Source organism: Bombina bombina, chromosome 6 (genome assembly GCF_027579735.1).
Source record: "Bombina bombina isolate aBomBom1 chromosome 6, aBomBom1.pri, whole genome shotgun sequence".
Taxonomy (NCBI): domain Eukaryota; kingdom Metazoa; phylum Chordata; class Amphibia; order Anura; family Bombinatoridae; genus Bombina; species Bombina bombina.
The window spans coordinates 1106313637-1106340115 of NC_069504.1; the positions used below are offsets into that span (position 1 = coordinate 1106313637).

Below are 26479 nucleotides of genomic sequence, written 5' to 3' on the forward strand. Positions count from 1 at the left end.
CCTTACATTAATGTGTGAAGTATCAGCATGACGCTATACATCAGCGACACCAGCACATGTCGCTTCTTTGCTAGGAATAAGTTCCCTCTCACCCTGAACTAGACAATGCTGCATGGGGAGGGGCGTGTGTGCACTCACTTATTCTTCCCACTGACACCTTTCTACAAAGCACTATTCCCCTAACAAACTTCAGTTAGTTGATCTTAGGGCCACAGCAGAAAGAGCAGGGCTAAGGGGACCAGTAGACTGGATGCTGTCTGCCCAAGGCTGCATGGATACAGTGTGAGATGAGTCACACAGCCTCAAGACTGAAGAGAGCAGTGTATGCTGCTGCACAGATTCTCAAATCCTCATGTGCCTGCCGCTCCAGCTTTCTGCTGCATGCGCCTACAGTCAGCCCTACCCAGAAACAATCCCGACCACCAGAGCAGTTACCTGGTAGCAGTGGTAACCCCAGTAGGACCTTTTCTGATGCAGTGGGAAATGGCTGGATGCCGAGTTAGGGCTTTGCATTCAGTGCTGCACAGTGCACATCTAAAACAGCACATGGCACTAGCTTAGCATGTCACATGACACCGGCACGGTCTGGCACAGTTTTTTTTAAAAATATAAGCAGAGTACTTTTGACTGTGACAGTATTAGGACTGAATGTGTGTGTTCCCCATGTCACATCAGCAGTCTGGTATGAACCATAAAAAAAAAATTTTTTTTTTTTTTTTTTTTTTTTAGGACTCTTGGGCTCCTCAACAGAGACTGGGCCAAGGGCAGCTGCCCCTTTTGCCCTGTGTTAAAGACGGTCCTGCTCACAGCTGTTTGTGTACCTCGCACTCCCTATCTCAAGGCCAAGTGTTTGTCTCTACTGCGCATGACGGCTTCAGACAAACACTTGGCCTTTTATAATATAGGATTGGTATTTCATCAGCTTAGAGCCAAGGCTCTTTACTGTGACACATCTCATCAGCATCTAACACCCTTTCTTTACAAACGGTTCACATGTTAAGCAATACAGCATAGCTAGGACTTGGGAGGATATACAGAATAGCCTATTTTACAATAGACAGGTCCATCAGATAACCTCTCTGCACTACTAATGTTATCAGACTTTCCTTCAAACAGTATTATCACAGGGCAATATATCTGTTCTACGCTCAAGTTAAAAAGCCAATCACACTAGCAACACAAGAAAGGCTTCTCATTAAGGTGACACCTATGCACATAGATTGATTCTGAAGACAAAGAGAGCTAATCTGCTTTCAGGAACATAAGTCTATTGCCTTACTTGCTATAACAACATATAATTTCCCCCCCCTTTTCTGCTGTCCCTGGTGCCAGCAGGTCATACCCAAAGCTCCTTTTCCCAAGATCGTCCTGTGAGGACAGCCTTCCCTGGGAGCAGCATATTATTAGAATCTCCTAATAGGCATCAAGGGCATGCTATTCTCATACCCAATCTCTAAGAAAAATGTGAAGATGGCCTAGTCCCCTAACCATAAACTAATACTGAGACCACCTGGTGAGTAAGATCTGACTTTTTCTTTTCTTTCTCTTAACTTCTGTTGGATTCTGTTCAGCTGGGAGTTGAGAAGCCGAGAAAGAATATATTCCAGGTGGCCTCAAAGAGTTCTGAGAACTACCAGATTTACTGTTTTTGCTAAAATAAATATGACAACATAAAAAGATTTCAGAAGCCAACAACCGAAAGCAACGTAGAAGGAAAGGGGGAAGCACCAATTTTTCCAGTTTTACTACAACAAACCATCTACTGATGTCTTCTCTCACTATAACAGAACACATCTCCTTTCAGCATGAAAGGCCGCAATCAAACTATGACGGACTGCCTATCTAAATCACAGCTGAAAAAGCAAAAAGGAGAGGCCTCACCACAGCAAAGTCAAGTAGAAATTCCTAGAGAGGAACCGCCTGAGACATTACAAATGTCTAACACTGATAACACAAACCAAGAGCTACTGGCCCAAATCAAATTACTGTTTCAGGAGGAATTCCAGTCAGCTCTACAAGAGTTAAAACAGGACATCCAAGAGATTGGAGAAAAAACGGCGACTTGGAGAAGGTTGATGAGATCGCAGATGTTGTACCCACCTTACAAACTACGCTGGAGGAACAGCAATCCCAGATAATTGAGCTGGAAGCACAATAAGAGGACCTGGAAAACCGCTCCAGAAGGTCTAACCTATGAATCAGCAATCTACCGGAGTCCTTTACCAACCTACAGGTAACCATCACTGAACTTTTCCAACATCTGATACCGTCAGTGGACAAATCCTTATTGTTATTCAATAGAATCCACAGAGTACTAACTAAACCCCCTACTGGAAAAAATTCAAGGGACATTATAGTCAAGATGCATTACTACCATATTAAGGAGCAGATAATCCAAGAGTCCCGTAAACACAAGAGACTTGAATTCCAAGGATATGTGATACAGATCTTCACCGATTTTTCTCCAATAACCCTGAGAAAAAGGAGAGACTTAAAACTGTTTCTCGCTGCCTTGCAACAGGCACAAATATGCTACAGATGGGCCTTCCCATTTAAATTAGTGTTTAACCACGACAACAACGCATACAACTGCTCCTCACTAACGGAAGGTCTCTCTCTGCTAACAAAACTAAAAATAACCATCTCTGTACCAACAGAACCACTACCACAAAGAAACCCTCGAAGATCAATAGAAAGAACCTGGACATGGGTACAGAAACCAAATCTGAATAAAAGAGCTTGTCAGAGTTCTGTGGCTGCAGTGGACCATTCCCTCCAACTGGATGACAGCACATGACAATGTACATGGAACTTTCTCAGATTAAGTTGCTACTGTGGGGACTAAAATGATTTTTATAAGTCCTACTATGTGCTTTGTGCTAACCTCTTTAGGATAGTACACCTGTTTAACTACTTTCTTGAACTTTCTTGTTCTACTGTTGATGGGAAAAATGTAACTAATATATACACATAGAGTTGAAACTATTATCATAACCCATATCTCTGTTGCCTTAGTACTCTTTCTCCCTTATCTTATTATTGATAACTCTTCCCTCTTCTCTACCTAGTGGCACTCTTAACTTCAATAGTCGTACACAAAAGTGAGGGAATGGATGCAACCAGATGCTTGCAGCTCTATATACAGACCACCCATCAGCTTATTTCACTTCTGATTATCTCAGCCGTCATCCCCCCTTCTACTAATCTGCCACCCTCTCCACCCTCAGACCCTCCCCACCCATATCCCTCTCTCTCTCCATTTCCTTCTTTCCTTTCTTTAAGGTCTCCTCACGACATTTCATCAAACTTAACAAGGTTTTATTATGGTTGTTGGCTAGAAAGCCACATAGTTCACAGTAAATGTTTACTTTATTTTTCCAATTTATGCTACAATGTTTATGTTCACTAAATATTTTTTTTATTATTTTAACTGCACAAGTATACATAGATTATTATTTTTGTTAATCTTCATCTCTCAGAAATGTCAGGGTACCGAAGATCCAGATACAAAACTGAGGGGGCTCGGTTGTCGTCAAGACGGTGAGTCAGACTGTCTTACTTTCCAGATACCATTAGCAGATTCATCTAGAATTCCATCATGGCCCTTCAAATTATAACTCATAATGTGCGGGGACTGCATTCTCACACCAAAAGGAAAAAAGCACTAAATGAATATAACAGATTAAAGACCCATATCATCCTATTACAGGAGACAGACTTCACTAAAAATACTACACCCAAATATTGGGACAAAGCCTTCCCAACACAATATCATGCTACTAGCACCAAAAAACACTGTGGAGTCTCTATTTTGTTAGATTCATCACTAGAGTTCCAGGAAGATGAGGCCTGGATTTATAGTCAAGTGCGCTATATTATACTTAGAGAGAAAATTCATGGCACACCGGTTATTATAGGAAATGTGTATGCACCTAATGAAGGGGCTGCCCTCTGTCTCCGTTGCTTTTTGCGTTATGCATAGAGCCTCTCGCGGCCCAGATACGAAATTGTCCAGACATTTCAGGCATTAAAGTGGGAGCCTCCACATATAAAATCGCACTATTCGCGGACCACGTTATTTTATCCCTCACTAAACCCCTCTTCATGTAGCTGTAAGTTAACGTTGTGTTAACGCTTCCATCTGACATCGGATTTCTTGAAAATCAATTAGTTGCTAAGGTAACCTGGCCTTACGCTATAGAATTTACGTTTAACATCCATGATCCTTACCTGTGATCAATTCTCAAGAAAAATAAAGATACACTTATCCATATTTTTAATAATCAAATGCTATTTTTTAATATAATTATATTTACCACTTTATAAATATAAGTAATATGTATTGCTGCCCTAGGCATAGGTCTAGTTTGAATTCTGTAGATATGTTCTTGCATATATTATTATATTTAAATATATACTGATATTTCTATTAGAATAGAAGTTAAACTATTCCTATACATGAGACAACAATAAATATTACTTATAACAATTTATTTCTACATTAAAACACTTGCATTATTTGCAAGTTTTATAATTTCAATAGAAAATAGGTTTTAAAAAGCTAAAGTTTCTTCTTTTATACCTAGTTGAGCTGGATGTAATATTTCTCAATATATCGACAGCCTCCGACAGTGTATTAACAGTTTGCGCTTTAATTGGAAACCTGGTCTAATTTATTGATTAACGGCTTCTATTACTTTCTATGGGACGCGAAGATTTTTTCGGCAGACGGAGTCCGGCTGACGATATTGAGGTATAACGCGCATTGGAAACAATCAATAAACGAAATTGCTTCCGACAGCATATTTATCGGTTTGCGAGCGCACGCAAACCGAATTACGGCTCAATGGAAATGAGCCCTTAGTCTCCTATTATTAAGCTGCCAGAATGGCACAGATGGCACTATGGCATAACTCCCATGACGGAATCAGGTGGGTTAATTTGGAATCCGACCTGGTACAGATAAACCCCATATATAAGATACTGTGGGCAGGCAGAAACACAAGACCGCCTCAATGGTAACAATTTGTCACCATCGCACCCATGATTTCTCTGTGGGATAGACTAACCTCCTCATACACTTAGATCTCACAACACTCTAGGGCAACCCCCCTGGATTCCCTGGTGGCTCCCTTTCCGACCCTAGTAATAAATAAGTGGGCTAACAGAGGCCTTCACCGAATTGTTGATGTATTCCTAAATAATTCCAACCTATCCTTTAACCAATATGCAGATCTAGACCCCTCTGACACCAACATATGGTTCCATTACCTACAACTTAAGTCGAGAGTTCAAGCAATACTACACTCTAAAACCCCTAGTAACGCCACCAGTTTCAAACTATTATGCTTATCCAGAAATAGACCCAAAAGTGCTATCGCTAAGATATATCCTAATTTTAACCTCCCGGTCGCAAAAAACAAAGAACACTTTATGCTAAAATCGGAATCTGAACTTAACTTCCCCTGGGATCAGGCTGACTGGATTAATATCACAAATAAGGACTGTTCCTTCTCACTTAGTGCCAACATCAGAGAAAATTACATAAAGACCATCTATAAATGGTACTTGCATCCGACACGTTTGCTGAGAGACGACAGGGATAACATTAATAACTGTTATAGTGGGTGCGGGGGGAGAGGCACTTACATTCACATGTGGTGGGAATGTCCATGTGTTGCTCAGACATGGACACAATCCTCAACATTACTAAGCGCCATCTTTGACACGCAAATTAAACTTCAACCTCTACAGGCCCTACTGCACCAACACGTCCCTACCCTATCACCACAGGAAAATAAACTCCTGATAATAATCTGCACAGCGACCAGACTACATATTGCCCGGTATTGGAAATGCCAAATACCTACATTCACAATTATTTTACGTAAGATTGCATATATATTTCAACTATCTAGTATTTCGGCAGATTTACTTGATCAGAAAGAAAGATTCTTACAGGTGTGGGAGCCATGGCTAATGCACTCAAAGGCAAGAAATGGTAATACAAGACGAATAGGTATAGCAAACGACCGAGCCCCCTCAAATCTATAATTCTATAGCACACAGTAAACCTACTAGAACATCTTCTAATCCACTTTATAATAAACGTATAGTGGTTGCTGGTATCTATATATTTATGGAGAAATCATTAAGGGATGTGCTAAACTACTACTAAACACTGCCCCTATGCTGAGTGTTTGATTGTCTTACCTTAGCCATATTTATATTACTAGGACCCCACAGAACTCAATCATGATATTATTTTGAATGTTCGTTTTAAATGTAAACTTGACAAAGCAAGACCTTATTTTACTTTTTTGATATGTGAAAATTTTCAGAAATAAAAAATAAAAGGAGAGAGACAGAGACAGAGAGAGAGAACAAAATGGCAGTACACTATCCCTTTAAGATCTAGAACCATCCACACATAACCGTCTGATCAAGGGTGTACAGCTTTAAGACACTGAATGCAGTATAGCAGAAGCTCATATACTTTATCCAGACCATAAACAAATGGGGAAGCCCATGCAATCTCAATTGTCAAGTGACATACCGCTTGTGGGCTTCCAGCATCTGCATCCATATGGTAACAGTGTTCCGTTAGTATATGAAGGCAGATTACCAGTTTGTTAAAGACAGCGACACGGCCTGTGTCACTATCCATAACTATCTCCGTTGGTGCCGGTGGGTGGTGTGGAAGGGAAGTCGAGAATGCAGGTGGGTGGCCAAGCAGCAAAGGGGGAGGGACCTATACTGCAGAAAAAAATATGAAGGAACAGGGAGGAGATTCTACACTATGGAAAAGGGGGTATAAGAGGGTGGGTGATGTAATTTAATGATCACGGGTAGATGGGGGATCCCTATACTACAATAAAATATATATTTTTTAAAAGCTATAAATCTAGGTTCTGGCAGACAGCTACATTGCAATACTGTTAGCATTACCAGCTAACTAATTATCCCATTCACTGCCTGGAATAATAGAAGTGTGGTGCGCAGCTGCAATTAGAGGCCTTCTAATTACCAAAAAGCAATGGCAAGACTATATATGTCTGCTATTTCTAAACAAAGGGCATCCCAGAGAAGCTTTTACAACCATCTGTGTCATGATTGCACAAGCGGTATGTAAATAATGTCAGTGAGAAACCCAAAGTTTGTGAAAAAGTTAATCATTTTTTTAAATGATCGCAAAAGCCAGCAAAATGGTGGCATGAAATATACCAAAATGGGCCTAGATTTATACATTGGGTTGTCTACTTAAAAAAATGTTTTATATATATATATATATATATATATATATATATATATATATATATATATATATATTTATCTTTGAAAAAACAAAACAAAGGCTCTATTTCTGTTTAAATTGAGTGATAGCAAAAATGCTAAAAAAATTTAAGTTTTTCTCTGAAATTCACGAAAGAGGTTAACCAAGGTTGATATCTGCATCACATGCACATGCTCAGTACTGATTGGCACTGATTGGTAGGTACTCAGTACCTAATGCATGCACACAGCGAAGGCGCCAGCATTGAAAAAAATGTGTGTAGGATTAGAATCCAGGTCATAGTTCATAATAAGCATTTCTGCAATGAAAAAAATTAATGCATTTTTAAAGTACCATTAAAACACAGTAGAATTGCATAATTCACAAATGCACAATAAAAAGACAACACAATAACGCTTACTCTGAATTTTAAAATGATCATGTGACTCATCAGCCAATTACAGACTAGTATGTGTATAAACTGGGAACGCTTGCATGTGCTCAGTAGAAACGAGTGCTTCTGAAAGTGTGCATATAAAAAGACTGAAAAAAAATTGATAATTGAAGTAAATTGGAACGTTGTTTAAAAAAAAAAAAGTTGATTTAATTGTACCTATATACAAAAGATTACAATATGCTGTATTATTTGTCAAGGATACAACACATATGATTTGTGAAAATCACTGATTCCAGATAGTCTCATGAAATATATAGATATAATTATTATGTATCCATAACAATCTAAAGCCTAATCTGTCTGAAATTCATAAAACATAAACCAATTTGTTGGAATTTGTGAAAGCTACTAAATATTTTACACCAAAAGGTTATGCCTTGCATCATTTTGTAGTAATTTGGAGATGAAAGAGATATAGATTAGAAATGTGCATTAAAAAAATAATTAAAAAATTATATAGATATGTTAATTTAATTCAAAAATGATAAACAAGCTTTTCCTTTTAACAAAAAAAATTAACAGATGCATGCAACAAAAAAGTATTTGATTCATTTATACTGTTAAAATCAGTCAATACAAAAAATGATATTGTTTAAAAAGATAGATAACACCTTTACTACCTGTGATGAGAGTGGGAGGTGACATCACTGTATGGGGGCGTGGCTTATAGCCATTATTGTCTATGTCGCAGTTACTAAGTTAGATTTGTTGTGCAAGCTGTATACTTCTATGTTCTGCAATAAAATAGCATTGTACCTTATATGCTATGTCCTGCATCTCATGACATGGTGTCAGAAGTACTTGCCTGCGCTTCTGTTTTCTGATTAAAGACAATATCGAAGTTTACCCCACCTGAACCTTTTGATTTCGATCAGCCTGCAGCTTGGCCCACATGGCGTCAGCGGTTTCAATGCTTCAGGATTGCTTCCAAGCTGGACAAGGAGAGTGGTGAAGTACAAGTTAATTCTCTTTTATACTCTATGGGGAAAGATGTGGAGCCAGTGTTCAATGCCTTTACGTTCCAAGAAGGTAAAGAATGTGACTTTGACATAGTTATGAACAAACTCAGTGCTCACTTTTTACCCAAAAGAAATGTGATTCATGAGAGGGCTTGTTTTCACCAATGTGCTCAGGGTGTGGGAGAATCTGTGGAGTCATTTGTGCGCAGCCTGTATGAACGAGCTGAATTCTGTGAGTTTGGTGTTGCTAATGAAGAGCAAATCAGGGACAGAATAGTCATAGGAATTGCAGATGCTGAGGTCTCACTGAAGCTACAGTTGGAGGTTGAACATTAGATGGGGCTATTAGGATGGCCCACCAGAGTGAACTGGTGAAAAAGCAAAGTGTTGATCGGAGGTCTGGGAGTATTGTTGGTTGAAGTGCAGCAGTTCAGGAGAGCTATAGGTAAAAGGCACAGTGTGAGCGGTAGACCAAGGGCAACAGATAGGCCCAGAATTGGATGGGCGCTGCAGGCTCGCTGCACACAGTGTAACCGCAGTGTAACCGTATCCATGATCAGAATGTTTTATGCCCCGCTAAAGATAAAAGATGTAGAAAGTGTAACCGAATGGGTCATTTTGAAGTGGTGTGCAAAACTGAATACATTAAGAAGATGCAGGTGGATAGTGGCCAGGAGAAGTGTCCTTTGTAGTGTCTGTTGTTGAACGGTCTGGTTCAGATGAAGATTGCAGGGTTACTCTTACTTTAATGGGAGCCAAGGTTGCCTTCAAGACATCACTGTTATGTCCCTTGCAACATTCATAAAAACTGCCTCGACAGCCTCAGCTGATGAAAGTTACAACGAAAGTTCATAGTCCTTGTGGCTTACATAAAGACAAACAATTTAGAGGACCAAAATCAGCATGGTTTTACTTCAGGGAGATCATGTCAGACTAATCTAATTGACTTCTTTGATTATGTAACAAAAGTATTAGACAAGGGAGGAGCAGTTGATGTAGCATATCTAGATTTCAGCAAAGCATTTGCCACTGTCCCACACAATAAACTTATTCACAAACTATATCTCCTTGGTCTAGATTCAAAAATTGTGAACTGGGTGGAATGCTGGCTTAAGGAAAGAAAACAAAGTGTCTTAGTAAATGGAGTTCATTCAGCAGAGGGGGCTGTTACTAGTGGTGTTCCTCAGGGGTCAGTTCTGGGGCCTGTTTTGTTTAACATATTTATCTGCGATATCAGCAAAGGGCTACAGGGGAAAGTATGTCTCTTTGCAGATGATACAAAAATTTGCAACAGAGTGGATGTTCCAAGGGGGGTAGACAAAATGAGAAGTGATATACAACAATTGGAGGATTGGACAAACGACTGGGATCTAAAGTTTAACACAGCAAAGTGTAAAATAATGCATTTAGGGAAGAAAAATCCAAATGTTAATTACAGACTCATTGACACTTTACTGACTGTTACAGACGAGGAACAGGACTTGGGAATTATTATTTCAGATGATTTAAAACTTAGTAAACAATGTAGTAATGCAGCGAGTAAGGCTAGCAGAATGCTTGGATGTATTGGTAGAGGTATTTGCAGCAGAAATAGTAAGGTTCTTATGCCACTTTATAGATCATTAGTTAGGCCTCATCTTGAGTATTGTGTGCAGTTCTGGAGGCCATATCTTCAGAAGGATATTAACAAACTTGCATCTGTGCAAAGGAGGGCTACCAAAATGGTACATGGTCTAAAAAATAAAACTTACCAGGATAGGCTCAATGACCTAAATATATATAGCTTAGAGGAGAGAAGGGAAAGAGGTGATATGATAGCAACTTTCAAGTACATTAAAGGGTTTAGTAAAACTGAGACTGTGGGTATTTTACATAAAATGGAAAATTCAAGAACAAGGGGTCATGACCTCAAGCTAAAGGGTAGTAGATTCAGGAGTAATTTGAGGAAGCACTTCTTTACAGAAAGAGTGATTGATTTATGGAATAAACTTCCTCAAGAGGTAGTAGCAACAAACACTGTGGGGGACTTTAAAAATGCATGGAACAAGCATAAGGCTATCCTACGAACTAGATAAGTTTATACTGTTAGGTAAGGTCGGGCAGACTTGCTTTGCCTATGGCTCTTATCTGCCGTCAATATCTATGTTTCTATGTTTCTATGCATCAATTGTGCAGGGAAATTTCTTGTCAGCTGTGAGTACAAGCAGAGGAAATTCACCATGTGGGTAAATGTAATTAGAGGTCAGTGTGTTAACAACCTATTGAGCAGGAAAGCAGCCTGTCTGGGCCTTGTCATCAGAGTGAATGAGATTTTGGAAGACATGTTTGGTGATTTGGGCCTATTGAATTGCAACCCAGTCCGTATATCACTTAAAAGTGATCTAAAAAAGCATAAGGAAGATCCTGTGTACTTTTATCACCGGACTTGGTGTTATTTACATTTGTCAATTTTTACTCATATTTCTGAGATTTTGAGTGGTTTATATTATTTATATTAGTTATAATATTCTCAAATTTCAGGTAATTTGCGCTACTTTGGTGTGTGTTACATACCATATTTTTGTGTGCTACACTTAAAAGTGATGCAGTCCCATACAGCATTACCACTCCTCATAGAATTCCGTTCCCACTCGTGCCCAAGTGGAGAAGGAACTTCTGCGTATGAAGAATATTTTTAGTTATTGAAGAGGTTGTTGAAGCAACTGACTGGTGTGCCCCCTTCGTGCCTGTTGCGAAGAAAAACTGGAAAGTATGCATCTGCGTAGACTTGCAAAGGCTGAATGAGGCAGTGAAGAGAGAGAGATATGTGCTGCCGATGCTTGAAGAAATAGCTTTGAAACTGGATGGGGCGAATTTCTTCTCTGAACTGGATACTTCCAGTGGCTTCTGGCAGATACCTCTAGATCCACAGTGCCACAAACTGACTTCCTTCATTACACCAGTAGGTCGCTTTTGCTTCTGCAGACTCCCCTTCGGGAAATCCTCTGCTCCTGAAATTTTTCAGAGAGATGACTTCCCTCCTAAGGGACCACAAGGGCACGGCAGTCGTCATGGATGACATTTTAGTGTATGGGTCTACATTGGAAGAACATGATTAGCGATTGAGCTGTGTGCTGCAGACCATTAGAGAGTCCGGGCTTAAATTAAATAAAGAGAAATGCTATTTTAGAAAATCTGAGTTATGTTACTTTGGGCATATCATCAATGGAGATGGCATCAAGCCAGACCCTGATAAAATCCTTGCTATTGAACAGATGAGAAGTCCTTCTGATGTACACAAGCTGAAACAAATATTGGGCCTTGTGAATTATGTGGGCAGGTTTCTTCCAGATTTATCCACAGTACAACACCCTATCACAGAGTTGTTGAAGAAGGATGTTGCCTGGGTCTGGAGTCCTTCACAGGAAGAAGCTTTTGTACAGGCCAAGTCCTTGCTGGGGTCTGCCCCAGTATTAGGGTTCTACCACCCGTGTAAAAAGACTGTGGTTAGTGCTGATGTGAGCAGTTATGGGCTAGGGGCCACTCTCCTGCAGCTGACTAAAAACAAACTACAGCCCATCACCTACTGTTCCCGTACACTGACGGCTGCTGAGTCAAAATACACCCAAATTGAAAGAGAGTGCCTGGCTGCAGTTTGGGCCTGTGAGCGCTTTCAGCGTTACTTAGTGGGTTTAGAGAAATTTAGTCTGGAGACTGACAATAAATCATTAGTCCCTCTAATCAACTCCTATGATATTGACAAAACACCCCTAAGATCCCAAAGACTTCTGATGAGGCTGCTCGGGTTCAACGTTCAGGCAGTGCATGTGCCGGGGAAACAACTGGTAGTGGCAGATACACTTTCCAGGCTCTTGCTGGCTGCTGCTGAAGAATCTTCAACGGAATCAAATGTTTAAGTGTATGTTGATTAAGTTCTGGCATCCAAATCCATTTCGTCAGGGAAGCTAGAGCAACTAACAAAGGAGACCCGTTTAGATACAGACCTTAAAGAAGTTATTAAGTACATAAAAGAAGGTTGGCACGAGAGCCAGGAAGCCTGGATATCTTCAACTTCTTACCAGTCAGAGAGGTCGCAGCTCACGGAGCTGGATAGGTTGGTGCTGTTCCAGGACTGATTGTTATTCCTGTAAGCTTGTAGCAGGAGATGTTAAGCAGGATTCATGAAGGCCACTTGGGCATTACCAAGTGCAGAGAAAGGGCAGTTACGGCAGTATGGGGGCCTGGGATCAGTTCTGATATTGCAAGCCACGTGTCAAAATGTGCCTTTTGCCGGGAACGCCGGACTACTCAGAGAAGGGAGCCCTTGATTTTTACTCCGCTGCCTGCAGGCCCATGGCAGTTTATAGCTGCTGATTTAATGCGAACTGCACGGGAAAAAGTACCTAGTCGTGATCGACTACTATTCCAGGTATTTGGAGATTGCACCCTTGGATGAGATCACCAGTCAAGCCGTTATCACTCGTCTCAAGAGTTCGTTTGCCCGGTGGGGCATACCATTGGAGTTAGTGAGTGATAACAGAATGCAGTTTGCTTCCATGGAGTTCAGTTCTTTCAGCAGTGAATATGATTTTGTCCATTCTATGTCAAGTCCACATTACAAGCAGTCCAATGGAATGGCTGAAAGGGCAGTTCAAACAACAAAGTTAATTTTGAAGCAATCTGAGCCGTACCTAGCTCTCTTGGCCTATAGGGCGACCCCCATCCAAGCCATTGGTTTTAGCCTGGCTGAGCTGATGCTAGGACATCAAATTCGCACCACTTTACCCTCTTGTCTTCCAGCCAACCAGCTCTGTTCCTCATGACGAGGTCTTTAGGAGGGATAAAGAGGCTAAAAGGGGTTATCGATTCTTCTATGATAGAAAACACTCTGTGAGGCCCTTGCAGGAGCTGAATGTGGGGCAAAGTGTCAGAGTTAAACTGGATGAGGAGAAGAAATGGAAGATGTCTGCTACGGTAATTGGACACTCTCCAGAACCAAGGTCTTATGTAGTCCTTACTGATGGAGGGACAGTCACAAGTCTAAATAGAAGACATCTTCAGCCAGTACCTGAGAGTTTGGGACTGGATGCCTCAGACCCACTGCCGGTGGGATCCCCTGTTTTAAGAGGGGTGCCTTCCCCTCAGCAAGACCAAAGCGGGGTTACGTCTTTGCTTCCAGCAGACTCTCAATCACCTTCTTCTGTATACGAGGACAGTTCATGTAATATGATGTCAAGTGGACGAGTGGTGAAACTTCCAGCCCGATATAGGGATTAGCACTAGTTAGAGCAGTTACAGGAAGAATTGGCAGAATAATCCCAGGGTCACTGTGGACTAGGGTAGTCTACCCCGATGTTCAAGTCAGGATTGTATTTTTTGTTGTTCATATATATTTTCTTTAACTTGTTATTTGTTATACAAGGTAATCACAGAGATAAAAAGTGTATTAATATAACCATGTTGGCTGTGCAAAACTGGGGAATGGGTAATAAAGGGATTATTTATCTTTTAAACAATACATTTTTTGAGTTGTCCCTTTAACCTAAGGCCAGGAAAGGGTTTACTGATGGAAAAGTTTCAAATATACACTGTTCAATAATGATCCAGCAATGTCTATATCAGTTCATTTATTCTTGTGTTAAATCTTGTGTTCTTCAACAATCCTGATCCAATTAAAAATAGATAATTATTGTGCTACTGCTGGCTTGTAGTAGTAGCATGAGCTACTACTGTTTTATACTAGCTATTTTTTTACAAAGGGATATTAAACTCTAAATACATTTTATAAGCACAGAACTGAGGTTATCTGACTCCATCTAGCCATGGGTGCTTTCACTGCATTACAGAGCTGACATGTATGTGTTTGCATATGTACAGCAACTCCTCTATAGATAATTGTAGTGAACCTAGGAGCCAATCTGGTGCATGGAATCTATTTTGCTTTACTTTTCCAATGCATTTGTGAGACAAATATGTTAACTTGTTTATCAAAGTAAATGTAACTTACCGGCCACATGGATAATGCCGTGACGTGCAATGTCATAATAAGGGTGATTTATATTAACATCAGGGGCCCCACTGGTTGCTCCTGGCAGAGATAAACTGAGCCCAAGATGTGCCAAATCCTCTTCATCTTGTTGAAGCTCTAGATGTGAATAGTTTATAGAACAAAGACTTAAAATTAGTTTTTAGGGCCCAAAAGATGGGTTTGCATTTACTCTAGGTATGACATGATCCTTTAAGGGATATGAAACCTAAAGATTTTTTATCGGGATTCAGATTGAGCAAAAAAAAAATTCCAATTTACTTCTATTATGAAATTTGCTTTGTTCCCATGAAATTATTTGCTTAAGAGATACCTAGACGAGTGTTTGGAGCACTACATAGCAGGAAACAGGGCTGGAAGGATAACATTCTTGCAAAACTGCTGCCATATAGGGATAGATTTATTAAAGCTGAGGTGGACAGGGGCACGTATACGCGCCCCTGTACGCCTCAGCTCGCCTATGGCGGGGCGAAATTACCCACAGGTATTCGCCATTGCACACGAGCACAATTTTGCGCTCGCGTGCAATCCCGCCCCCTGCCTGCGCACAGCCAATCAAGCGCGGGCAGGAGCTGTCAATCTCCTCAGTCCAACTAGACCGAGGAGATTGAATTTCGCCACCTTAGAGGTGGCGAATAGGTTAGGGAAGCGGCGGTCTGGTGACCGCTGCTTGATAAATTACGGCGAGCAAGTTCTTATGAGAACTTGCTGCCGTATGGCTTTAATAAATCTAGCCCATAGTGCTTCAGACACATGGTCACTCCTGAGCTTTAGTCCCTGACTTTAACAAAAGATACCAAGAGCATGAAGAAAATTTGATAACAGAAGTAAACTAGAAAGTTGTATCCCAAGGGCTGTCGCTGACAAAGCGCGATTCCGGGTATAAATAATGATGAGGTCAGAACCGGGAATTCCAATCTTTATAAGGTCAGGTGCAAAGCTGCAACAAACAAACAAACTTCCAGAACTAAATTCAGCAGCACTTGCCAATCCTCTAAATAAAAGGTCTCTTTATTTGAGATGCAAATGAAAAGAAGACCCATATACACTGCAGAGGGGGGGCACCATCTGACGCTTAATCAGATAGAACAGTAGCGATATTGAACACTATATCATATACGTGAGGACCAATCAAATGAAAAAGGTGCTCCTGGCCATTAAGAGTTAATATTTCATGTGCCTCATTTAATATTGGTCTCACTGTGACTGAAATAGTAAAGCATATATATTAAACGAAAATAAAATACATATAAAACCAAACCAAGTATGAATATAAAGGAATAAAAAGGAGGGACTTTCTAAGCGATACAAGATAACATTTTACAATTCTGTTGAAATTGTGGTGTATACTAAGTAGAAAAATATAACAGTATCCCTATTAAAATTATTAATTCTTAGAGATCTAAAATTAAATGATTTTAATAAATGTGGAGTAAAGTTTTTATTCAAAAAGTTCAAAATCATAACCACGTGCTGAAAGTCCAGCAATCAGTTCTTTACCCTGCTCCTCAAACTTATCAATAGTATTGGCATTCCGTCTAAGCCTAATAAACTGAGCTTTAGGAATGAAATTAATAAAATGCTTAGGGTGACACGATCTGGCATGCAATATTATATTGCCAGATGTAGGCTTACGATAAGTACTAGTTACTATTTGGCTACTATTAGCTTCCAGCTCTAAATCTAGAAATGTAACCCTGTCTTCAGATAATATACCTGTAAAGCGTAACTATTTCATTATCATTTAGGTATTTCAAAAAACAATCCAAATCCGTAGGTCCCTTTAAAATGAAAATAAGGTCACCTATCAACCTCATTTAAAAATGGATTTGTCAGATCATAGATGAGCTGTAGTTCCCACCAACCGACAAATACATTTGCAAAAGATGGAGAAAATTTGGCACCAATTGCAATGCCATATACTGTAACTGCAAACAATATTGTCCATCAAAAAGAAAATAAGTGTGTGTCAGGAGGAACCATAGCACATCCAGTATAAAGGCCTGAACTTCATCAAGAAATGTATCTCTGTCAAGGAAAAAGCTGACTGCTCTGCAACCTGCTTGGTGTGGTATACTAGAATATAAGGATACAACATCAATGGCTATCCAATTATAGCCTACCTGCCAAACCAAATTATCCAATGCTACTAGGGGATGGTTAGAATCTCTAAGAGCTGTATTTGTACGAGAGGTTGGAGAACACTGCCAACTACACAGACAAGGGTTCAAAAAGTGAGCCAATGCCCGATATGATAGGACATCCTGGAGGATTCATGACACTTTAATGTTTGCTGTGTATATGTGTGTTCTTTTCATTTGCATCTTAAATAAAGAAACTTGTATTCAGAGGATTGGTGAGTACTGCTGAATTTTGTTCTGGAAGTAAATTAGAAAGTTCTGTTAAACTGTATGCCCTATCTGAATTATGAAAGAAAAAATGTGGGTTTCATGCCCCTTTAAAGGGATAATAAAGTAATTTGATACATTTACATTATATATCAACAATTGAGAACTGAACTGCAAAATATATGCATACAAATTAAAGGTTTTCATAGGCATTTAAACTTCTGTTAACAAAATGAGCTTTGTGTTTTAATGAGTTATGCCCTAGACTGCTCTTATAAGTCTTTTGACATGATCTTCTTTTTGTTACTAAAGTAAGGAAAGCTATACATAAGCTCCTGTATTAGGCAATCCCTGTGTAGCATGTAGCTTGGTCAGTGTTTGGAATCTTATAAAATACAGTCTAGTTTCTCTGAAGGAGATGGGACAACACACAATTCTGAGACGTAAATAGTAAAATAAGCAAAATAAGTAATTAAAGTACATTGTAATCTTTTTTTAATACCATGGTATATTATGTTATGGGTTTTCAGTTTGGACCTTTAAGCTTATTATTATTAACCGTATCCTTGTCCACTGATAAGGGCAGTGATTTTACAGAGTCATCACATCTTAAACCCACAGAAGCCCAATGTCTAGCAATATTAAAACACTGGTTCATGCAAAAACATTCTGCCATCTGCCTTTAGGTTATATGATGAGAGCACCAATGTCAATTAGGTAGTGTCTGGTAAATACAGTTATAGTAATACAATTACACAATTAGATTTTACTCCTAATTCGTTAACATGATTGTGTGAGCTGATGAGCTTAGACATTAATGCTTTACAATACAACGCCTGCTGAAGCCCCTAGAAATGAATAAAACTGTACTGGAATATTAAAAGGACATTAAACACTTTGTGATTGTAATTTAAAATGTCTCGTTCTGTGTAACAAAACAAAAAATAAAAGAATTAGAATCATAATTATTTACTTATGTCCCTTTAACTCCCATGAATGCTGACAAGAATTTGAGATTTTGCTTATACACAGTAACTAGGATGAAAAACTTAGAGCTATACTAGAAGACACAATAAAGGCTAAATGAGACAATAAGCCACTAGACACTTCTAGTAAGGCATTTGGAGGCGTCTTGTATATCTCTACTTTTGGTTGGATTTGAGCGGAGTGCATTGTTGGGTATATAGTAGCTATATTAGTCGTTTGTGTACAGTAATAAAGAGACGTACCAATTTCGGCTAATTGCTCAAAGTCTACAGCATGTACGTTCTGCATGTTAGCTGGTGATAATCTTCAGGTCTCAGTTTATGTCATCTGGGACTAGGAATCAATCTGGACAGGAATCTGGGAAAAATAAGAACATGGCAGGTTTAGACATATGGAAAGTTTTTCATGTGAAGAGAATTTTAAAGGGACACTGAACCCAATTTTTTTTCATGATTCAGATAGAGCAGGAATTTTAAACAACTTTCTAATTTACTCCTAGGATCAGTTTTTCTTTGCTCTCTTAGTATCTTTACTTGAAAAAGCAGAAATGTAAGGTTAGAAGCTAGCCCATCTTTGGTTATGCACCTTGGTAGAGCTTGCTGATTGGGGGCTAAATGCACCCACAAACCAGCAAGCGATATCCAAGGTTCTGAACCAAAAATGGGCTGGCTCATAAGCTTTACATAACTGCTTTTTCAAATAAAGACGCCAAGAGAACAAAGAAAAATTCATAATAGGAGTAAATTAGAAAGTTGCTTAAAATTCCTGCTCTATCTGAATTATGAGAGAGAAAAAAATTGTGTTTAGCGTCCCTTTAACAGCAGGATGTTATTGAGGGTAATGTGACTTTAATGCATTGTTAGGAGGACTGTGGTACAGGAATGGTTTAAAATATACATTTAATTTACCCCTATTTTATATTAAACGTATCTTAATTTATCATCCAGGTGAACCCCAAGTGCTTTGCTCATTTTTATTTTCTCCTAAAACAGTATGTTGGTGTCACAATATTCAAAGGCCATTATTGTCAATGGTGTCACGCTCCTGTTGTCTCAGAGGAGAGGAATATGCACAAAGCAACAAGCTCTCAAGCGTGCACAACTATTGACCATAATGGCTTAAAGGGACAGTCTACTCCAGAATTCTTATAGTTTAAAAAAATAATCCCTTTATTACCAATTCCTCAGTTTTGCATAACCAACGCTTATATTAATACACTTTTTACCTTTGAGATTACCTTGTATCTAAACCTCTGCAGACTGCCCCCTTATCTCAGATCTTTTAGCTAATCAGTGCTGACTCCCCGTGAGAGAGCACAATGTACTCTATATGACACACCATGAACTAACACCCTCTAGCTGTGAAAAACTCTCCAAATCCACTGTGATAAGAGGCAGCTTTCAACGGTTTAGAAATTAGCATATGAGCCTACCTTGGTTTAGCTTTCAACCAAGATTACCAAGAAAACAAAGCAAATTTGATGATAAAAGTACATTTAAAAGTTGTTTAAAATTGCATGTGTTATATGAGTCTTGAAAGTTTAGTTTCGATAGAATGACCCTTTAAGCACTACAGCCTCTCATGGGTTGCAGTGTTACAGATGCAGCTGGGGCAGTTTAAAAGCTGCAAGATCAGAATAAGTTTCATTTAAATTTTTCATGAAGGGACATTCAAAATGAAAATGCTTCTTTGTATTTCAGTCCTAAGAATGCTGAGGTGATGCATTAAAGTTAATGCTTTAATGTCACTTTAATTTATTTTACTTTCTGCAGCTACCCCCAGACGTGTTATACAGAAATGTTTCTTTTGCCCCAAGCAATTTACCTTTACAAAGAAAGATTATCTGGTTACATTCTGCCACAATTGCTCTTTCAAAACAAGGCGGAGAGTGCAAAGCATGCTGGTTATCAAGACAGGTGGAGGTGATTACCTAAGTGTGCATCAGACAAAAAAAGCACAAACACCTGGTAGAATGAACAATTAATGGGAGAGATTGAGCTCTTTCAAACTATTAGAATATTCCCAATTTGGAGGTAGATGCAGAGAGTCAAAGAGAGATATAGACCGTACATCTGAGCTACAGGGAAACAAAGAGGACAAAATTTAAAAGAGACAGTCTAGTCAAAATTAAACTTTCATAAGTCAGATAGGGCATTTCATTTTAAACATCTTTCCAATTTACTTTTAGTATCAAATTTCCTTTGTTCTCTTGGTATTCTTTGTTTAGAGTTAAACCTAGATAGGCTCATATGCTAATTTCTAAGTCCTTGAAGGGCACCTCTTATCTCAATGCATGTTGATAGGTTTTCACAGCTAGAAAGTGCTAGTTCGTGTGTGCCATATAGATAATATTGTGCTCACTCCCGTGGATTTATGAGTCAGCACTGATTGGCTAAAATGCAAGGCTGTCAAAAGAACTGAAATAAGGGGGCAGTCTGCAGAGTTTTAGATACAAGGTAATCACATAGGTAAAAAGTGTATTTATATAACATTGTTGCTTATGCAAAACTGGGGAATGGGTAATAAAGTGAATATCTTTTTAAACAGTAAAAATTATGGAGAAGACTGTCCCTTTAATGACTGGCAACAACTATAGCAAATATTTGACTGGTAAATAAATGTTTGAGAACAAATAGTACCCCACCATATCTTTCTTAAAATTAATCAGTTAGCTATTAAAATAACATTATAACAAAACTGAAAGATGAACAAACTTTTGGAAGGGTAGATGGGAAGTTAAAGGGACATCTTGAGATTTTTATATAAAAGGTTTAGTTATACATGATAAAAAACGCTGCAATACGTATTCATCCTTTGTTTTGCCCCCTTTTCATGCAATTTCGTTTTGGAAATTATGGCTATTCTAATTCACAGAACTTGAAATGCACCCCGCTGACTTCTCAAGGCTAACCCTACTACAGTTATGTCTCTAATTCGCTTTAACTTATAACATCTGCAAAACACAGCATTTGACATTTACCTTATGACAGTAATTAGCCTTGTTGTCTGCTGACTAAAGCTCAGATTGGCTCCTCCAAATAAGGCCAACGGTGGGTGGAGTTTGTCTATTGAAAATTAATTGCAGTAAAAAAGGAAACTAATTTGTTTTACCATTTCAATTTGGCTGATATGTTCTATAGCAACGGAATTGTCTTGTGATTTCAAGGTGTTTAATGTCCCTTTAACATGAAGTTAAAGGGACAGTCAAGGCCAAATAGGGCATGCAATTTTAAACAACTTTCCAATTTACTTTTTTCACCAATTTTGCTTTGTCCTCTTGGTATTCTTAGTTAAAGCTAAACCTATTTAGGCTCATACAGTATTATAATTTCTAAGCCCTTGAAGGCCGCTTCTTATCACATGCTTTTTATTTGCTTTTCACAGCAGGGGAGAGCTAATTCATGTGAGCCATATAGATAACATTGTGATCACGCCCATGGATTGTGGCAGACACTGCACTAATTGGCTAAAATGAAAGTCAATAGATAATAAATAAAATCTCATGTGATCAGGGGGCTGTCAGAAAATGCTTAGATACAAGGTAATCACAGAGGTAAAAAGTATCTATACTATAATTGCGTTTGTAATGTCCATCGCCATCGGCAGTTGCGCACGCATCCTCAATGGAATGTTCGCAGTGCGGGGACAAAATAATTCACCTGGATGAGCACCGAGGTGGATTCTTTCACCACCCTGCCATTTTCGGAATCCAAGCAACAACTAACCGCCGGCATCAAGTATTAAAAAAAAACAAAACAAAAAAAAAAAGTATTAACCCATAAACTGCAAACCCCCAAATCACTAAATAATAAAGTAATTAACCCCTTAATCACTTAACCGTCAACCACCCACATCGGAATACACCCAATTACCCTATTAACCTCTAAACCGCAAAACCCCCACATCGCAATAAACCTAATTAACTTATTAACCCTTTAAACTGCCAAAACCCCCAACGCAAATAACTATTTAAATAACCAAGTACCCTAACCTAACAACCCCTAACCTTACACCCCCTTAAATTAACCCAAATTACATAAACTAATACATTCTAAAGTTACAAAAAAAAACAAAAAACTAGAGGCTAGATTTAGAGTTCTGTGGCCAAAGGGGTGCGTTAGCTACGCGTGCTTTTTTTCCCCCGCACCTTTTAAATACCGCTGGTATTTAGAGTTCACAGAATGGCTGGGTTTTCACTGCGTTAGGCTCCAAAAAAGGGAGCGTAGAGCATATTTACCGCCACTGCAACTCTCGATACCAGCGGTGCTTACGGACACGGCCAGCTTCAAAAACGTGCTCGTGCACGATTCCCCCATAGGAAACAATGGGGCTGTTTGAGCTGAAAAAAAGCAGCGTTCAGCTCCTAACGCAGCTACATTGTTTCCTATGGGGAAACAGTTTCTAAGTCTGCACCTAACACTCTAACATGTACCCCGAGTCTAAACACCCCTAACCTTACACTTATTAACCCCTAATCTGGCCCCCCCGCTATCGCTGACACCTGCATATTATTATTAACCCCTAATCTGCCGCTCCGTATACCGCCGCAACCTACGTTATCCCTATGTACCCCTAATCTGCTGCCCCTAACACCGCCGACCCCTATATTATATTTATTAACCCCTAATCTGCCGCCCCCAATGTCGCCTCCACCTACCTACAATAATTAACCCCTAATCTGCCGACCGGATCTCACTGCTACTATAATAAATGTATTAACCCCTAAAGTCTAACCCTAACACTAACATCCCCCTAAATTAAATATAATTTTAATCTAACGAAATAAATTAACTCTTATTAAATAAATTATTCCTATTTAAAGCTAAATACTTACCTGTAAAATAAATCCTAATATAGCTACAATATAAATTATAATTATATTGTAGCTATTTTAGGATTGATATTTATTTTACAGGTAACTTTGTAATTATTTTAACCAGGTACAATAGCTATTAAATAGTTAAGAACTATTTTATAGTTACCTAGTTAAAATAATTACAAAATTACCTGTAAAATAAATCCTAACCTAAGTTACAATTAAACCTAACACTACACTATCAATAAATTAATTAAATAAAATACCTACAATTACCTAAAATTAAACCTAACACTACACTATCAATAAATTAATTAAATACAATACCTACAAATAAATACAATGAAATAAACTAACTAAAGTACAAAAAAATAAAAAAGAACTAAGTTACAAAAAATAAAAAAATATTTACAAACATTAGAAAAATATTACAACAATTTTAAACTAATTACACCTACTCTAAGCCCCCTAATAAAATAACAAAGCCCCCCAAAATAAAAAAATGCCCTACCCAATTCTAAAATTAAAATAGAAAAGCTCTTTTACCTTACCAGCCCTGAAAAGGGCCATTTGCGGGGCATGCCCTGCAAATGTTGTAATATTTTTCTAATGTTTGTAAATATTTTTTTATTTTTTGTAGCTTAGTTCTTTTTTATTTTTTGTACTTTAGTTAGTTTATTTAATTGTATTTATTTGTAGGTATTGTATTTAATTAATTTATTGATAGTGTAGTGTTAGGTTTAATTGTAACTTAGGTTAGGATTTATTTTACAGGTAAATTTGTTATTATTTTAACTAGGTAACTATTAAATAGTTATTAACTATTTAATTGCTATTGTACCTGGTTAAAATAAATACAAAGTTGCCTGTAAAATAAATATTAATCCTAAAATAGCTACAATGTAATTATAATTTATATTGTAGCTATATTAGGGTTTATTTTACAGGTAAGTATTTAGCTTTAAATAGGAATAATTTATTTAATAAGAGTTAATTTATTTCGTTAGATTTAAATTATATTTAACTTAGGGGGGTGTTAGGGTTAAGGTTAGACTTAGCTTTAGGGGTTAATAAATGTATTATAGTAGCGGTGAGCTCCGGTCGGCAGATTAGGGGTTAATACTTGAAGTTAGGTGTTGGCGATGTTAGGGAGGGCAGATTAGGGGTTAATACTATTTATTATAGGATTATTGAGGCGGGAGTGAGGCGGATTAGGGGTTAATAACTTTATTATAGTAGCGGTGAGCTCCGGTCGGCAGATTAGGGGTTAATAATTGCAGGTAGGTGGCGGCGACGTTGGGGGCGGCAGATTAGGGGTTAATAAATTTAATATAGGGGTCGGCGGTGTTAGGGGCAGCAGATTAGGGGTTCATAGGGATAACGTAGGTGGCAGCGGTGTGCGGTCGGCAGATTAGGGGTTAAAATATTTTAATAGAGTGGCGGCGATGTGGGGGGACCTCGGTTTAGGGGTACATAGGTATTTTATGGGTGTTAGTGTACTTTAGAGCACAGTAGTTAAGAGCTTTATAAACCGGCGTTAGCCCAGAAAGCTCTTAACTCCTGACTTTTTTCTGCGGCTGGAGTTTTGTCGTTAGATTTCTAATGCTCACTTCAGCCAAGACTCTAAATACCGGCGTTAGGAAGATCCCATTGAAAAGATAGGCTACGCAAATGGCGTAGGGGGATCTGCGGTATGGAAAAGTCGCGGCTGTAAAGTGAGCGTTAGACCCTTTCCTGACTGACTCCAAATACCAGAGGGCGGTAAAAACCAGCGTTAGGAGCCTCTAACGCTGGTTTTGATGGCTACCGCCCAACTCTAAATCTAGGCCTATGTTTACAAAAAAAAAAGCTAACATTACAGAAAATAAAAAATCAAATTACCAAATTTAACAAAATTAAACCTAATCCCTATGAAAATAAAAAAGACCCCCCAAAATAAAAACACCCCCTACTCTAAGAATAAGCTACCAGTAGGCCTTAAAAGGGCTTTTTGCAGGGCATTGCCCCAAGATAATCAGCTCTTTTAAAAAAAATATACAAAGTCCCACCTAACACTAAACCCCCCACCCGCCAAAATAAAAGAACCTAAAACTAAAAAACCTAAGCTACCCATTGCCTGAAAAAGGCATTTGTTTGGGCATTGAACTTTTTTACTGCCCATCCCTAATCCAAATAAAACAACCCCCCCAAAAAAAAACTTAAAAAAACAAAAGACTTAAAAAAGTCTAACCCCAAGGTTGCTACTCACCGTTCCTGAAGTCCGGTGGAGAAGGTCCTGTTCCAGGCGGTGAAGTCTTCTTCCAAGCGCGACCTCTTCTTCTTCCAGGAACATCCTGCGAGGAGGGGAGCTGAAGACTGAAGGCCGCGGAGCTGAAGACTGGCGACCCTGGAACTGAAGACCAGTGACCGCGGAGCCATGGAGCGTAGAGAATCCTCTTTGTACGATCTCCGCCGTACACTGAATAGTGAATTCAAGGTACACAATTAAAGATGGCGTCCCTTGAATTTCTATTGGCTGATTTGATTCTTCCAATTCAAATCTGCCAATAGGATGAGAACTACTCAAATCATATTGGCTGTTCAAATCAGCCAATAGGATGAGAGCTACTGAAATTCTATTGGCTATTGAAATCAGCCAATAGGAATTCAAGGGATGCCATCTTTAACTGCGTACCTTGAATTCACTATTCAGTGTACGGTGGAGATCGTACGAAGAGGATCCTCCATGCTCCATGGCTCCACGGTCGCCGGTTCCAGGGTCGCTGGTCTTCAGTCTTCAGCTCCGCTCCACGCAGGATGTTCCTGGAAGAAGAAGACTTCACCACCTGGAACAGGACCTTCTCCGCCGGACTTCAGCAACGGTGAGTTGCAACCTTGGGGTTAGACAGTTTTTTTAAGTTTTTTTTGTGGGGGGGGGTTTATTTAGATTAGGGATGGGCAGTAAAAGAGCTAAATGCCCTTTTTAAAGGCAATGCCCAAACAAATGCACTTTTCAGGGCAATAGGTAGTTTAGGTTTTTTAGTGTTAGGTTCAATTATTTTAGGGGGTTTTACTGTTAGGTGGGACTTTGTATATTTTTTGTAAAAGAGCTGATTATCTTGGGGCAATGCCCTGCAAAAAGCCCTTTTAAGGGCTACTTGTAGTTTATTCTTAGAGTAGGGTGGTGTTTTTATTTTGGCGGGGCTTTTTATTTTCATAGGGATTAGGTTTAATTTTGTTAAATTTGGTAATTTGATTTTTTATTTTCTGTAATGTTAGCCTTTTTTTATTTTTTGTAACTTTAGAATGTATTAGTTTAGGTAATTTGGGTTCATTTAAGGGGGTGTTAGGTTAGGGGGTGTTAGGTTAAGGTACTTAGTTATCTAAATAGTTATTTGCGTTGTGGGTGTTGGCGGTCTTTGGGTTAATAAGTTAATTAGATTTTTTGCGATGTGGGAGTTTTGCGGTTTAGGGGCTAATAGGGTAAATAAGTTTATTGCGATGTAGGGGTTTTGCGGTTTAGGCGTTAATAGGGAAAATAGGTTTATTGAGATGTAGGGGTAATTAGGTTTATAGCGATGTGGGGGTTTAGGGGTTAATAGGGTAATTATGTGTTTTGTGATGTGAGGGTTTTG

At 38.8% G+C, this 26479-nt stretch overlaps 1 protein-coding gene across 2 annotated transcripts in view; it reads right to left on the minus strand.

Moving 5' to 3' along the window:
* The window catches only part of ARHGAP8 (Rho GTPase activating protein 8), a 331799-nt gene that overhangs the window by 187284 nt on the left and 118036 nt on the right, over positions 1–26479 (minus strand). For both annotated transcript variants that reach the window (XM_053719040.1, XM_053719041.1), the window contains 2 exons: positions 18292–18406; positions 14676–14813 (listed from right to left, as the gene is read on the minus strand). In XM_053719040.1, the coding sequence (XP_053575015.1) occupies positions 14676–14813; positions 18292–18337 (184 nt within the window). In that variant the 5' untranslated portion in view covers positions 18338–18406. The remainder of the gene's footprint in view (positions 1–14675; positions 14814–18291; positions 18407–26479) is intronic.